At 27.4% G+C, this 17,619-nt stretch overlaps 1 protein-coding gene and 1 non-coding gene across 4 annotated transcripts; both read right to left on the minus strand.

Annotated features, from left to right (window-relative positions):
- Positions 1–231: 231 nt before the first annotated feature.
- LOC107163897 (spondin-1) lies at positions 232–10,988 on the minus strand. Of its 3 annotated transcripts, XM_015511528.2 has the most exons (18): positions 10,716–10,988; positions 9,167–9,352; positions 7,635–7,899; positions 7,300–7,444; positions 7,015–7,127; positions 6,827–6,920; positions 6,642–6,765; positions 6,435–6,565; positions 4,355–4,544; positions 4,114–4,282; positions 3,449–3,668; positions 3,169–3,373; positions 2,946–3,068; positions 2,798–2,862; positions 2,246–2,353; positions 2,104–2,185; positions 1,531–1,556; positions 232–462 (listed from the first exon to the last, which is right to left on the minus strand). In XM_015511528.2, the coding sequence occupies exons 2-17, from the start codon at positions 9,345–9,347 to the stop codon at positions 1,552–1,554; spliced, it is 2,220 nt and encodes a 739-aa protein (XP_015367014.2). In that variant the 5' UTR covers positions 9,348–9,352; positions 10,716–10,988; the 3' UTR covers positions 232–462; positions 1,531–1,551. The 3 variants fall into 3 exon arrangements, with proteins under 3 accessions (XP_015367014.2, XP_015367012.2, XP_015367013.2); XM_015511526.2 differs by lacking the exon at positions 1,531–1,556 and having other exon boundaries at positions 10,716–10,987; XM_015511527.2 differs by lacking the exons at positions 1,531–1,556; positions 2,946–3,068 and having other exon boundaries at positions 10,716–10,986.
- Positions 10,989–14,136: 3,148 nt separating this feature from the next.
- LOC149060530 (U5 spliceosomal RNA) lies at positions 14,137–14,258 on the minus strand. Its single transcript, XR_016190053.1, has one exon. It is a non-coding gene; the product is annotated as a U5 spliceosomal RNA (small nuclear RNA).
- Between the last annotated feature and the right edge of the window lie 3,361 nt (positions 14,259–17,619).

A 17,619-nucleotide genomic window follows, 5' to 3' on the forward strand; every position in this document is an offset into this window, starting at 1 on the left:
TTTTAAATTTGTAAATTATATAGGTAACCAAATAAATTTATAAAATGTTAGTGAACGGGATTTATTTTTAATTATATAGGGATTCTTAAGATTCCTTTTGAGTGATATTGGCTATATATAATGGCCTGAAATCACTAGTATATATCACAATATAGTTAATAGCTATATTATACTATATTATTACTCTGAGAAAAACATACTTAATTGTATATTTAAAGCACGTTAATAATGTCATTTAATATATTGGTATATTACCTACTAAATTTTTAAATTAAACATTTCTAAATAAAATTGGTTTCTAATCGGTTTTACATGCTAAAGCTGAACAAATACGCTGCTCTAATCTATCTTTACACCAAGTCCATGCAACATTTTCTGGAACTCTGGTACGTTGTTGTACTGCATTCATACCACATAGTGCTGAACATAATGACCACTCCGACCATGGCGAATAATTACATCCTATAAAAATCAGTTATATCAATAAATAAAATAATATTAACTGCCACAATAATTATGAATTATTCACAAAATTTTAGCTTAACATGATTTGCACAACTCCAATCGCGAGTACAAAATTTGTTTAAAAATCAACATCAAACAATCATCGTCATTAAGAGGACGCCAAACCCGCATGTGTTGTCTCCGTCGTACAAGTGCGTAGCATAGCAAATTTTACGCTCAACAGATCACGTTTATCTCCGTTATTTTAAAATTTAGAGTGAATTGACCTATTATAAAAATTAAAGGCAAGATTATTACCGAGTGCATCTCATAGGCTTTTTATTATATTTTAATTTTAAGCCGAGTTATGAGTATTTTTAGATATAAAAATTTACAATTTTAAAATACTCATTACTCGCTTTAAAATTAAAATATAATAAAAAGCCTATGAGATGCACTCGGTAATAATCTTGCCTTTAATTTTTATAATAGGTCAATTCACTCTAAATTTTAAAATAACGGAGATAAACGTGATCTGTTGAGCGTAAAATTTGCTATGCTACGCACTTGTACGACGGAGACAACACATGCGGGTGTGGCGTCCTCTTAAGATCATTTAAGAAGCTTTAACTTTGTGAGTCGTTTTTGATATGAATTCGGGTTTGGTTGGTACTTGGTACATTGGAGTTTGAAGTGTTAAAAGTAAAAATTATGAGTAAAAAAAAAATAAAATAGGTAGAAAAACTTGGTTTTTTACGCAAAAACTAATTTTCAAAAAAAAAAATTTTTTTAATTCATAAATTAATATTTTTTAATTTACTTAATTATTTACTAAATATTTATTTTAACATTTTTAAACTCGATATAATTTTCAAAATATTATAGCTTAATTTGAATTTAGTCGCATATGAAACATATGAACATGAATCGACATGAATATATTAGGTACTACCATTGATTATAAATACTAATAATTTATAATCAATGGTACTACCTACATTTATTATTTTAGTAAACAACGTATAATATTATTTTATTGTGGTCAATGGAGTTGTGCACCATATTTTTAATATTGATTATGCTTACGTGTTTAACCAATCTAATGGGTTATGCTGTGTTATGCAAAAACAAAAAATAAACACAGATTAGTTTGTGTAGAATATTACATAATTTATATTGTTGCAATTAGTTACAATAACTATTTGATTATTATTCAGAATTATGAATTTTTAGCTCTTTGGTAATTTATTTCATCATATTCCTAATGTAATTATTTTGGAATTGTTTATTTTCATTTTTAAACTTAACACTGCTTTAGATTCTCGTAATATGTTTAGTGATTTGGTTACAGTTTCAACACTCTGCATGATGGGCATTCATTTTATTATTAACTGAGTAAATATACACAAAATAACTTTTAGTTTTTTGTATAAAGATAAATATTATTGAATAACAGTAACAACAAAATGTGTGATTGTATAGTTAATTATGTAAATCATATTACTTTATTTATATAGTTAGATTAAAAAAAAAAACTATTCCATATATTTTACTTATTGTTTTAATTAGTAACAGTCAACAGATTGTAAATTAATTATATTATAAAAATTAAAAATTAAAAAATATTAAATAAAACATTTTATTGCAATTTTAACTTACTACTACATTGTCTTCCTCGACAGTTTCGTCGATCAACTAGTTTTTTCCTGCATTTTTTTTGTTCCAATGGATCCGTTGGAGACTAAAGTATAGAATATATTTATTCAAGGCTAACTTATTATTAAGTGATGAAATAACTTACTAGTATGGTTCGCGTACGCTCTTTAAAACCAGGACCACAGATAGCATTACAACTTGAAAATTTACTCCAATTTGACAGAATACATTTTTCTGTCGAATCATCTGAAATCTAAACAGTACAATTTAGTACAATAACATTTTAACAATGTAGAAGGGAAATAAATTTTTGATTTTATTATTGTAATCTACCTATTCTAGGTTATCTTACAAATTATATACTAAAATCAGTTTAAAATAATAATTAACAAATAACAAAATAATTAATATTAAACAAAGATTTAAATAAATAATTTAATTTATGTATTATTAAAAAGCATATAAAAATTACTGTTGTGTTATAACTTAATTGATACTTAAATGGTAGTTACCTACTTAAATGCTTTATTTTACACTTATCGAATAAATAAATTTGAGGACTTTGAATTTAGCCAATCTGATAAGTTACATTCCTTTACAAAACTGTTAATAACTTATACTGATTTTTACTCAGTATTTGTAAAGTGCAGTTTCATTTCACCAAAAATAACTTACTATTCAGTTTGTTTATACTTACATCTTCTGGATTTATAGTAGCAGATGTTACTGGTGTATTTTCAGAACTTGGTGATATGGTTGTTTCTAAACAAAAAATAAAAACACTTGGTATAAAACATAGATGTCGAAAAATAATTATCGTTTTAAGTTTATCCGGTTAAACATACGATTGGCCATAGAAGTGTTGCATAACCTATTCGTCTTTTGATTAATATTATAAATAAGAGAGCGTTGTACCGTTACATTATATTTCTTTAACATAAAACTGTTTCCAAATAACAATATATCCTCTAATATATGCAGCATGAAAAATTATATTAAAACATTTTCACTTTTCCATTTCAGAAATTTGTAAATTTAGGATGAATTATTAAGATTCAGATATCTTACCCATTCGCATATTATTTTCACACGGAGGATTATCTGTACAATTTATTGTCTGTGTATAACAACGGGGATCACAATTTTCTGTCATTCCAGCTCTGTCTAAATTCATCCTATGCCTCTCCTTCTGACCTGTTCCACATTTCATGTTGCAAGGCGACCACAGCGACCATTTAGTTAGCGAACAATTACTGCATAGTATACCCAAGTCCTAAGATTTAATTAATACTTCAGATATTTATTATTCGTAGATAATATAATATAATACTTATAATTGTATCCTAACCACGTTATCACGTTCGTCTTGGCAAGGTTTTGATTCACATGGTATAGTTTGTTGTAAGAACATTCTACCTAAACAGTATTTTGGCGACACTTCTTCATTTAAAATTGTTCGAAATCTTGCCATTACACCAGGTCCACATTCTGATGAGCAATCTGACCACTGACCAAAAGCAGTTACATCACATTTTGGATCAATCGTATCAATCTCCTCGCTCTCAATCCTAAATATAAATCGTATTATATTATTTATTTATATCGACTTCTAAAGTCTAAAGACATCATGAATTTCTCGATTTTACAAAGGTAGCAATAGATTTTAATATTAGTTTATAGTTTATATATTATAAAAATGATCGATTTTTATATTTATTATTATTACTTCAAACAAATGAATACATTAATAAATTAGTTAATTTTGATTTGAAAATAATTCTGTCTTTTAAGATGATCTTTCTTTTATCTCAACAGAGTCAATAGACAATTCATTAAAATATGTAGATGCAAGATAGTTCACTGGCCTATAAACTTTTTAACAAACTTATAACATCACTTGTTTTTTCACTTTATTTTTAAACGTTTATATAGATAGGTACCTAGTCACCTATTGCTATGTAAGTTTTTTTCTATCCACAATTCATCAATTTTTTTTAATACATTTTAACTTACGCGCACGAAGGAAGTACATAACATCCTTTACGTTGTGTCATCGACCGTTTACTACAGTGAGGTTTGTGTGCGTCTTCTGGATTCTTATATTGCCTATATCTATTACTGTAACCTTTGCCACAAGTTACTGAACACTCGTCCCAATCAGACCACGGACCAGTATCACAAACTTATAGTGTATAAAACAAATAAAACAGTCCGTTGATTTAAACATAAACGAAAAAAAATCTAAACAACAGACCTGCTGATTCGGTTTTAGACTCTTCTTCCGAACAACTTTTTTCATAAAGACGTTGTCTCATAAGATGAAGTTTTGCAATAGGCTTCATTTGTGCTCCCGATTGGTCATAAAACGGAGAACGTACATCATTGGTACTAGATGGCCAAAGTCTCTCTATATTCATTATTGGTACTTGAGGCATATCGGATGACTGAAATCATATTAAACACAATTTCCAAATTTATTTTAAATACCATGTATAATAGTAACAGCAATAATTATTACAATTTTATATTACTTAAAAAGATAAATTATAAAAATCAATTAATCCAATTGCGACTAAAAAGTATAAAACAATATGTGTCCTTAATTGGTTTAACATGAAACACAAAACATAAGTGAACATGTGGTACCTCTCTGATATACTGTTTCCAGAAGGTGTCCATTGAATCACTATAATGGATATGTTAAATTTAATATATCATTGTTTACGAAAATAATTCTGAGCGGAAATGATCTGTTTGACTATATCAAGTAAATTTCGTGATATATTTTTTGGTATTACTATTAAAGAAAATTATTTTACTTTGAGTATAACGAAAGGTTGATTCGTTTTTTGTCGAAAACATTACATTTATTATATTTATTAATTTTTATTTATTATAAATGAGTTAATTTCTATCCAAATATATAATGAATATAATATGAATATGAAATAAACAAGTAATAGCTTAAAATTAATCTAAATATTTTAAACATTTTGCTGTGTATAGTAAATTTTATAATATATGAAATTATAAGTAAATTAATAATTATAATGTTTTTGAATTACAACAAAATAACAATTAATTTCGTTATTCATCGTTTAAAATGAAATTTCGTCCAAGTTTAAACTTAAGATGTCTGTAAAAAGAAAATATATTATATTTATATATATTTATATAATATATAATAATATATATTATATAAGCATATATATTTTTAAGAATTTTTAATTTCATTACTAATTACTTATGAGGAACCTTGAAAATTTTCAAACTTTTTAACCAAATAAAAAATTGTTTAAATCAATTTCAATAGGAAAGACTAGCTCTTAAGAATATTTTAATATTTTAAAATTTGTGCCATATACACAAAATGATAATATAAACAGGTAAAAACATAAAGTATTTATGGTTATTTGTTTTTGAACAAAAACATTTTACCAAAATTCGTTTTAAGAGAAAAAATTATTTTAAGTGTGAATATCCAATGTCATAGGTACAAATTGAAAATTAAAATGCTCATAAAAAATTATTGTTATTTTTCGGCAATTATTTATTACTATCATTATTATGGATAGAAAACCGTATGAAGAATCTTGTATTTTTTTTTTTTTGAATTAAGAACATTTAACAATCTGTACTCGTGGTACAATAAGCTTAATAGATATTTGAATTACAATAGTAATAGAATTAATACAAACACAAACGTGGAATCTTGTATTAAAATTTCTTTCCTTAAAAATGAAAAAATTTTTTTTTATAAATTTCTTATTACAAAATAATTTGTGAATTTTCTTGAATTTTAACCAACTTCAATTTCTTACTTCAGAAGCTTATAAAAATATATTCTAGATTTTGGTTATTTTTTTTTCTTTTAAGAAATTAAATGATTTATCGACAATAATTGAAAATTTTAAGTTAGATTTCTAATTTTTATATTTTAAGCAACAATAATTGGTTAGTAGAAAAATGGGATTAAGAGTTTATCAGGCGGAATAGTGAAACTTTATTGTGAACTTCTTTAAATATCTAAAATTATTTATTATTGTACTCAATTTAACTGCTAGTTTTTACCACACATGACTGGCGGTGAGTTATCTTCCCAATAATCAGGCCAGATTGCCAGAATCAGTATTAAATGTAGTAATACTAGTAGGTAAGTTATAAGATATTAAGTCAACTCTCAATTTATAGTTAAATCAAATTTTTAATTTCCTATCTTTAAATATTTAAGTAAACACTGCAATATTGTAATTTCAAATTTGTAATACTTAATACAATATATGGTATTTTGGTATATTATAAAATACGTGATTAAAATTACTAGAACAAAATACATTGTATGTGACTCCGCTATCAATTCCAGCGTCCCATGGGTACAAGTTGATGGTTTTATTCGTAATCCAATTACAATTTGGCAAACACAGTTCCAACCCCGAAATCCCAACAAACCAATCCGGCGATGGATCTAGTTTTAAATAAAATGTTTCATAAAATATTACCATATGTAGTTAAAAATATTTTACGGATAATTTAGTTCTTACGCATGAATGACACAACTGAAATCAAATGATGATCTTGATCCACTCGAAATACAGCAAATGTCTTTCCAGTAACATTTGGATAGCTAATGCCTCTGGCTTTAATTATAGTACGAATTTTATCGCTCTAAAACAAAAAATTATTAAATAATTTTTAGTAAGCTCAGGTGGTTATAATATTTAATCACTTTAGATTTAAGTTCAGATTCCAAAGTCGAAGTACTTCCACTTTGTGCTATACTATTCATTCCTTCGGAAGCTACTTGATCTTGTTCCCAAAATCTTGAAAATTATTAAAAACTTGGTAAACATATTTGTGTATTATATGTATACTTGTATACAAGTAATTAGTTAACATTGTTTATCATCAATATACCGATAATCAATTGTATGTGAAGCACCAATAACATCACTAAATCGAGTCTGCCAATTGTCATCCGGGTAATCTTTTGGGTGAGTATGTCTTGACCATAGTCCTTCAAAAGTTAACTGTAAAACGTCATATTAAACTTTAAAAATAATTGTTATTGAGTTTCTGATCATAACTACTAAGCTTGTAAAATAACCAAACAGATATCTACTCCTAACTTATAAATAAATACTATGAATTCAATTTTAAACTAAACATATAATAATTATAATTGGTATACCAAATACCAACCTCGAACTTAGCTTCGTGACACGCACAACACTCGTATACTACATTAGCGTTATCGTCGTTGCTTTCATTACTTTCTTCGCAAATTCTTTTGTTTAATTGTTCATCGTCCATATACCAAATATCACGATATTCAACAATAGTTGCTCTAATCAATCCAAAAATGTAATAATGAAAAACATATATTAATACGTTATATCTTATATTGTTACGCTTAATACTATAAGAACGCAAAAATATGTAAGAGTTTAAATTCCAAATTTTAATTACAGAAAAATATTACTTATAAGTAAAGTAAGTACAGTAATTATTTAAAAAGTAAACAGCCTTAAACATACCTAAATATAACACATCCACTGCCAGACGCTGGAGCCGTCCAAAATACTTGTACTTCTGATTTTGGAATTAAAGAGGTCTGTGTAACTGTATTTGGACAAACTTCACTAATTTTTGTTCTTACGTCCCCAGTAAGTTGAAATTTTCCAGATATAAAGTCATTGTTTTCGTCGTCATAATTCTGGCTCTCTTCAGCCTCAACCATTAATATAAAACTAGTAAAACTTGGTGTTGCAGTTGCAGCCGTCTTAATAGACTGGAGTAAAACTAGAGCCAACCGAAATTAATGTTTTACATTTTAGATTCTGAGCGGAACTTAGAAAGTATTGATTATACAATGATATGGGATTTTTATTTTTTCCGTGCGCCTATTATAGTAGGAAAATGCTTCAATTTTCTAATTTAGGGGTAATTTTTGGCAGTGAATAAAATCGAGTGCGTACTTTTAAAAAACAAAATTTAAAATTCCTAATATTTTTCAAAAGCTTACCGGGAATTTGCATTAATTTGTTACGCGTGTTTTAAGTTCAAATTGACACGTCATTGGATATTATTAGGCAAATGCCTGCTAATAATTAACTATTTTTAATCAATCGAATTTTGAGATTTTATTTAATTGATAAAAATACTAATATAGTATCTTGAAAAAATTAATTCATTTTAATTTTATCTTTTTCCATACACAGGTGTCCCGCGAGAATTACCCATTGCGATATTTCCCGAAATAATGGAGATATCAAAATTCTGGTTTTGGAATAAGACTCACCTTGTATAGTATATGTATTATATAGATGCTATTTTTAATTATTTTGATATGATACACACATTTTTGATTTTATGGAATTTTAATTTAGTTCTATTTATATTTAAATATTTCAATTTGTATTGATTTTAATAAATTTTAACAGTGTTGTACCTACTATTTTTGTGTGCATTGTTGAATTATACATTTTATGCGACATGGGTTATGTTTGAGCATTAATGGAAAGAGCTGGATGTTATGATCATTTAATTTTGAATTACAACAAAAACATAAAATTTATTTTCCGAAAACTGGTTTTAACCTCTTAAAAGTTCCAACTATAACACATCTGTTAAAAAAAGCCACCCTTGAAGTTAAAGATCAAATTTTTAAGATTTTTCTTCTATACATTTTGTATACACTTCATACTACTACAAAGTACAAAGACATAAAAAAAAATAATAAAAACCCATCAAAATCCTGTAGGTGTATTCATCACTCCACTAAATATCTATGAGCCAAATGTTACATTATTATAAATAATAGTAAAACGAGTAAAACAAGTATAATATGTTTACAATTATACAAATGTAAGTATTGTAGATAAATTTAAAAATAATATACAATTGTATAAAATGTTGTTAACATTTTATTATAAAATTATAATTAATCTCTAATTTGTTATTTTAAATTTTATATTATCGATTAGAATTTTTTTAGAATATACTTATATTTTTAAATAAATAATATAACTATAATAGTGACTTATTTAACAATCATGATTTTTGTTACCTGTGTATGTAGTTCCTGGTGTATAGAATTCTACATTTCCTTTAAAAAAAATTCTAAATGGATGTGGACTTGTACTTTTTGGTGTTGCTATTAAGGCTGGCTTTCGATCACATATTTTAATTGCCAAAGAAGTAGAAAAATATAATACAAACGCCACAAAAAATATGCTTCTGATAATCATAGTTTCTGTGAAATAGATATCATACATTGATATATATTTTATAAGAAAAAGCCGAATTATTTATTTTCTCATAAAATGTATTAAAATATATAATTCGATCAATACAATAAAAACACTATAAGCTTGCCAAGCAAGTTTATACTTAAAAGCTATTTTTTTTTTAAATTATTAACTTTAGGTATATTTAAAGATGTAATTAAATAGGAAGGTACTCACTTTTGACTTATTATATTTACTATAGAATTATTTTATTTAAATACAGCTAAATAATAATATAAATAAATATAATATTAAATCAGTGACCAACTAAAAACTAATAAAAATATTTCGTTTTTTATTGTTCAGTACTATTATTTAGTAGGTAAACGTATAAAAATGAATAAACGTTTGATATTAATCTAAGGTAATGTACATAGGTGCATTTCATAGGTGTATGTAACATATATTGTGTTGTTCTGTTGTTCATAAATAATATTGTCGCTAAAAATACAAAAACAATTTTGGCATGTACCACTACTATTTGTTAGAAGTCATTGTAATAATCATTAAATAATTTGTTAGTTATTAGTTATTACAATAAATTGTGGCTTGTCTGAGTTAAACCAAACCTGATGATATTTATTAATATTATTACTTATGAGTTTATTTAATATTATATTTGTATAGATCAATTCAATTATAGAATATAGGTAAAAATTAAAAATAATACGTTTTAAATTTAAGAAAAAAAAATGATGGTATAATTTATAGTAGCAATGGTGTAAACCAGTGGTTTCCAATCTGGTAGTCACTACCCTAAAAAAGGGTACCGGAAGAATGATAGGGATCACCAAAAGTAATGAAAAAAATTGTTTTTCATGTAATGACTCAAACATGTAATTTTAATGTTATTTTATAGTAAGGTACTTTTACTTATTTGTGAATAAGATAAAATTAAACTATTAAATATAGGTTACTTGTTTAAAAGTTTAATATTGTAAATTTTTGTGGTTAATTGCAATTATTTAAATAAAATACATCTAAATATATGTTAATTATATCGATTATTTAACTTAATAAATATACTGATAAATTTGTTATTATTTACTTTTTTCAGGGATCGCGATTCATTTAAAATTTAAAACCATTGGTTTATCCTATAAAATATAATATCTCAACACAAATATTAAAGAAATTTTTTTTTTTTTTTAAACATAATCCGTAAATAATTATGATAAGAATTTTCGATAACATATAAACACATATAGGTATATTTATGACGAGGAAAACTTGTTTTCCATAGTTTAATAATTTAAATGTAGCGAATTATATTCACATTTTTTTCACATAATAATTATTAATTATATTTATACATAAAAAACAAATTACCTTTATGAATGCAAATGAATCTGTAGTTAGTTCACGTGACTAATTGTCATAAAATAATATGTACTACATATTTGTGACAAAGGAATTTCGTAAAATCTCGTAAAAATATAATTGATTGCACAAAAAAATTATTGTGACGACACACGTAAACGTATTACTGTGGGTCAGAATAAACTGCCACAAAATGGAATGCTGGATGCTGTATCGCTGCCAGAAAAGAGATCATAATAAAAAAATGATGTAAAAAGGGATTGTGTGTAACAATCTGTTAACTTTTTGGTACTTCACATTTATGTATTAGCGCTGCCTGTCGGGTCGGCAATAGTGTGACTATTCTAAAAAAAAAAACTGCAATCAATACAGCGCTGAAGCATTTCCCAGCTCTACAGGGAATTCATTATTCTCCCTTATTATTCATATACCGGATGCCTTATAAAATGTACCTTTATATCAAATTTAATGCGAATATATTAAAAAACTATGATGATATACACCCTATAACATATTAGAACACCTATTTATATACCTACGTTTGTTTTGCATACGACCCGAAGATTATAATATGTCTATATTATATTGTTATTCTACTTTTTATTCTGTTTTTATGTTTCAGTTTAAAATGATAATAATATATAATATATTTGATTAATTACTGTATATTGTGTAACTCGCTGAATATAATAATACTTCATTATTATTTAATGGAAACTATTTCAGTTCACAATTATGCCGTATTCTGTGAACGTCAAATTTTACCACAAAGAATCATACTGAAATAACCAATAAAAAATTGTTGTAAGTAATCTTAATTTTGATTAATTCCAAACGAAATTTCATTCAAAAAAAATATTAAAACTCTGCAAACTCCGGCTACGACAGATACTTTTAATACTGATTAATAAGTATATAATTTGAAATAATTTTTCATATTAGAATATACTCTTTAATTATTTTTGTTTTTTTATTATTATGATAAAAACGTCAATTAAAATAAAATATTACACAAAATAAAGTATTCGCTCTTTTCTCAGACTATTTTTGGTGTTATATAACAGTAAGTAAATAGTCAGTAAGTGCGTTAGAACCCAAAAGCAACCCCCTAATTGTGCCTATGGGTAAGACCTAATGACAATTATTTGAATAAAGTTAAATCCCATGACCCGTACAGTAAAGTTCCAAAAAAATGTAAATAAAATAAATGTTTTCCATCACATTTTTAGAGATTTAAGAGTGTCAAATAAAAATGTAGTTGATGTTGATAAATAGTAATTGGTATTATTAAAAGCGATGAATGTATTGATTTTACAATGATGAGGTTTTTTTTTTGTGTCTGTGTACACGATGAGTTGTCGAAATAGTGCTTTGATTTTCAACTTCGGTAGCTTTTCCGTTTTGAAATTGAATCTAGTTGGAGCATTGAGAAAGTCGAATTTTTAAATTATCAGTCGTTTTCAAAAGCAGCGGGAAAAACAAAAAAAATTAAGAAAAAACGGGAATTTTTACGCAATATCAATTTTTGAGAAAACTCAATTTAGATATTAGTGTAACTCTAAAACAAATTACCGCAGATACTTGAAATTTTCACTGAATGTTTATATAAGTACTGACATTTTATGTACTTGATAAAATTTTCAAAATATTTCAAATCTTTTAAAGTTATTTATAGACATTTGAAATTTTCTATCTTTTTAGTTTTTTTTTTTTATAAATGACAATAAAATGTTTTTCGTTATTTAAAAAAGTTTCAAAATTTAATACAAGGTTCCTCATATTAGGTTGACATAATAGCAGTTGGATAATACTAAAAACACATAGGCGCGTTTTTTATATAACCATTTAAAATTAAAATTTGGACAAAATTTATTTTACTGAACAATTACAAATTATTTAGTTCTTAAAAATTTATAAAACGTTCAACTTTTATTACTAAGAAATGAAAATTTAAAACAAGGTTCCACATAACTATATTATAATTCTCCGGCAAAAAAAATCTAAAAGCTATTCAAACACAGTTATGGGAGGCTATGGGTGGATCCCCACCTTGGTTAAATATTAAATATAAAATTATTACATGAAATACATTTTTTTATGACTTCTATTTTTGAGTACTTATTGTATTTAATGTGAAAGATATTTCACCACCCCCCCCCCCCCCCAGGGAATTGGTCAAGGACCGCCACTGGATTTACTACTATAGTTACTGTATAACCAGACTGAATTTGACCATATTGTGGGACTTAATTTTAATATAAAATTAAGGAATACAATGTAATACAGCCTACCTAATATACATATATACGATTGATGGACTTTAAAGCCAGTATCAGAAAACTTCCTGAGGCCTCTTAAATTTAAAAAAATTAACAAATGATAACTTTTCACCATTTAAGATTGAAATTAATTTCAAATAGGTACCAAAATAATATTATTTTTATATTTATATTTTTGTTGTGAAATTTATAATCTAATATCAAAAAAAAAAATTTGTATTTTTGGTTAGGCTAGGGCCATTGTCAGTTTTGGGACTGCGGCGTTTGCCCAACTTACCAAAATAACAACCAAATTTTTATGGTACTAACAGTCAACCAGTTAGTTTTCATCAATGATAAAGTGATAACTCTATAGTAGTATAGACTATAGTCCTATATGGCGTGTAGATCTAGACGTTACAGTATTTGGTAATATTCTACAATATATTTGGCTCAGTGGCGTATTTACAATTTTTGATTAGGGGGGGTGTCATATCATAATACAATAATTTATAAATATAATTATTATTTAAATATTTAAAATTTAAGGTCTCCAGACGCATTCAATAATTCTTGGGTGGGGCCGGTGGGGGGTTTGGAAAACCCCCCCCATAAATACGCCACTGGTTTGGCTAAAGACTAGAATAACTATTGACTATACATAATACAATTCACGAGGGGTTAATGCGTCATATATCTTGGACTTGACCTAAAAATATGATCGTTGTACTAAATACTATAAAAATAAATCATTTATATTTTATAGTAGGTACTCAGTCGTAACTGATTTTCGTTTGGTGCCGCGGCGCATTCTCTCGCTGGATAAACTACAATCATAATAATATTATCATTATTATCAATAAAATGCTCTTATTGTCATGTACTAAAGATTTTAATTTTAATTCATATCCCACCACAGGCTTCAGCAAATTTAATTGTATAGGTTTGTGTACATGTGATATTCAACATCAATCAATTTTTAAACAATATTCTATCGTTATGAAATAAGTATAAAGTAATAAACAATACGAGTTGAATTTTAGTATTTACTATTAACCGTTACAATAGCAAATTTGAAAAATACCTACAGATCGGTGAGAATTGTATACTATTGTATACTGATGGAGCATTTACTACCCAGCACATTGTACGATTAAACTCAGAGTAACAGGTGCCCGTCCTTTTGGACAGGCTTTTAAAAAAATTCATTCGAGACTCCTTTGAATGCTCCCCTCCACGGAAATCTTTAGTAAAAGGCGAAAGATTTTTTCGTGTTGAAGGGGAACCGGAGTTGCAGATAGCGAGTTGTTCGGTTGCCTATATACAGTCAGCCCTGTCACGACCCGGTGCAGTGGGCTGGTGTTATACCACACCGTTTCCTGGACATAGATGTAAATCGGTTGGTCTTCAGTGCGTCCGGACCGGACATGATGCGAACTTTCGGCGTCGTCGCGTCTGCCGATCACGAAATCCGATGGCTGCGGTTCGCTCAAAACGCTAGGTGACCGCGTCGAGTCTGCGACGCCGAACCACCGTGCACGCGAACGACATCTATCGGCTGCTGAACGAAACACCGTTGATCCGACAACGACCGATCGACGAATTATTACGGATCTCTTCTCATCCTCTATTGCCGGCATAGCATATACATAGTAAGTATATCGCCGGTTTCAGGATCCACGACCATTGACCATGGCCCGAACCATGATATTATTATACACAAAAACATGGCGAAGAATCGATTAATTAAATAAATAATACAACAATATGTAATGTGTTAGTGAACACGAACGACAATGTAATAAAATATCTAGTACCGATCGTGTCCGTCGTTTTTTTTTTGTTGACGCTTTGTCCTTTTTAAACAGTTGTCGGTCTTGTTCGTTTCTGTTGTTTCGCGCTGCAGTGAAAGGATTAATCTGACTAATTTTTTTGCTACTATTGTTTCGCTTCCTCTGAAAGAATTATAATTTCGACTCATCTTCAAGTAGAAAAGCGTTCACTCGAGCACTATTATAAGTCTATAACATAGTCTTATTTCTGTGTTTAGCTGTTCTAGCACACCGTTCGACGTTACATTCCGCCGCTTTTTATCCCACCTTTTTAGTCCCGGAACCGTACTTTGTCGGAAACAACATTAATTAGTTTGTTCGGAAATCCCAAAACGTTCATACCGTAATCAAAGTCCGCACTCGCTGCGGCGGAAGAATCCTATCGATGACACCGGAAAACTGTTTTATTTGTCGACGACCAAGGTCGAATCAAATACTATAAATGACAATACGGGACAACTAGTGTCAAAAATCGCGAAATAAGTATGCCCCCTGATAAAGTAACTAACGCGCTCTAGGATTGTAATTTGTAATATTCAGCTATATAGGTAACAGAAAATTTTGATCAGCTGTAAAATACCAAATACTATAAATCATTTATAGTATTTGAAAATACTAAAACTAATTACTAAATAGTAAAAGTAAATACATATTACATAATATTTTTATATTTAAGTATTTAACATTTTAACAGTTATTATATTATTATAATATAATAATATAATATACAATAAATTTATTTACCAAAAATATTCATACCTATTACATACAAATACAACAATACAAGTAAAATAGGTACTTACATTATTATAAATGCATTATTTTTTTTAATTTCTTACTTTTCACTTGTTTAAAAGTTGGTGTATTATTACATTTTTTTATAAAAGAATTGATGGTTACATTCAAAATTTTATCAATGAATAAAAATCTACAATTTTGACAAATATTGGGACATATTTTTATGTAACATTCAATTTTAGCCAACATTCTACTCTTTATACCATGTTTGTTGTCTATCAATAAATTTTCTATATTATTATTGAAAAGACAAACTATTTTTTCAACAAATTTTGAAGTGCCCGGAAGTGGTAAAAGTAAGTTACATTCTTCGTATTCTTTCATAGTTATAAAATTGTTTTTCATCGTTATTAATTGGTCTTTATCCTTTGTAGCCAGTTCATTTACACATTCTATGTGGCTTAATTTTGAACTAGCCCAACCAGCTATGTAAGCTATAGCATTTTCTTCATGAATACCCAACTGTATAACTTTGATGTTCATGTCACTTAAATTATCATCAAACCTGGAATCTATATCATCAGGTGAAGAAATATTTACTTCTTTTTGTTGAAATTCAAATTTAAACTTTTTTTTATTTTTAAGTAAATCAGCACAGCTTATTAAAAATGCACATGCATCAACCTCACAATTTCCATTAATGGGAGGCATAAGAAGTTGTTGAGCAATGCACATTCGTATTGCAGAATGAAACTTGGAGGAGTCTGGTGTGATGTTATTACCTCCTTTTGCACGAATCACCGAAAACAAACTTTCAAGGCAATCTTGAGTTAAGCGTCTCACTAAAAGGTACTCAAAATTAAAATTATCATGTAAATCTTGATATAAATGTTTTAAACATATTATATTTGCAATCCATCCTGTGATGCACGGAGGTTGTTTATTCATTGCATTTTTTATTTCCAAATCATTAAAAAATTGTAATGCTTCATTTAATAATTTCCAATGGATTGTATTTTCAGATAGAGGTCTGCGAAATACTTTGCATTCATCAAATGAGACACTGTTAAACACATCAAATAAATTATCTAACAGTTTGATAAATTTTGCAGTATAGACTGCTTTGGAACAAAGTTGATTATTTGATACAAGTGTTAAGATTGCAGAGCTTACAGTGTGACTAAAAGTCTGTGCTGCCAAACATACACGCATTGGAGAAAATGGAGGCAACTTGATATGTATTTCTTTAAGCTTTGGGGCTAGTCTTGGCACTTTATCTTTATCAAGATTATAAAAAGCTACAATATCTGTCCATGAATATATTTCGTTTTGATGCTTGAAGTCATACTTTTTAAAATTATTTCTAACCGATTTTAAAAGGTGAGGTGTATCGTACATAAAGAATATTTTATTATCTTCATAAATTATCCATGGTTCATTTTTTGTCACGCCAAGTAGTTTTCTTAATTGTTGATTATTTGTTCCTTGGTCGCAAATAATGACTTTTGGAATAAGATTTATTGAATTTATTTTGTAAATTGTACTTGATATAATAGTTTTAAGTTTTACTCCTAGTATAGGTCCATTTGAAAGAAAGTAACCAATTACTTGTTTCCATGAATGTTTTATACCTTTTAACATTATAACTAACGCTTGATTACACGGTGAAATACTTTTTGAATCAATCAAATTTGCCAAATTGCCAAAATCTTCATAACCCGAAAACATATCGTTTTGAGAATTGTAGGATATAAATTGCTTTATTGACATTTCATCAAAAACTATTGACACAGCTCTATCTGATAGTGGTGAAGATGATAATTTAAATTTAAGCACTTCTAAAATGTTTTCATTTATGCCACAAGCTACATTTAAATTTTGGAGCCATCGCCTAAGTGATCTTACTGTAGGTAAACATAAAAACTTTCTCATGAATGTGTAGCCTTTAGGGGAGTTATAATATAAACTCAAAGCAAACTTTTTTTCATCCTCTTTAAAACGCCATGATTTTTTTTTTAAACTCATAAGTCTCATCTGTGTTTTTAACAAAAAATTATTATTTGTCTTTTCTACCATAATTTTAGT

This window comes from Diuraphis noxia, unplaced genomic scaffold, assembly GCF_037042655.1.
Source record: "Diuraphis noxia isolate RWA-SAM2 unplaced genomic scaffold, SU_Dnox_SAM2 contig0001, whole genome shotgun sequence".
NCBI lineage: Eukaryota > Metazoa > Arthropoda > Insecta > Hemiptera > Aphididae > Diuraphis > Diuraphis noxia.

Excerpts from the sequence above, each read along its gene's own strand:
- LOC107163897 (XM_015511526.2), bottom strand. The coding sequence starts at position 9,347 with ATGATTATCAGAAGCATATTTTTTGTGGCGTTTGTATTATATTTTTCT. Across the intron at positions 6,921-7,014 it reads TCACATACAATTGATTATCG|ATTTTGGGAACAAGATCAAG; the intron begins GTATATTGATGA and ends ATAATTTTCAAG. Across the intron at positions 2,863-2,945 it reads CAACACTTCTATGGCCAATC|AAACAACCATATCACCAAGT; the intron begins GTATGTTTAACC and ends TTTTTTGTTTAG.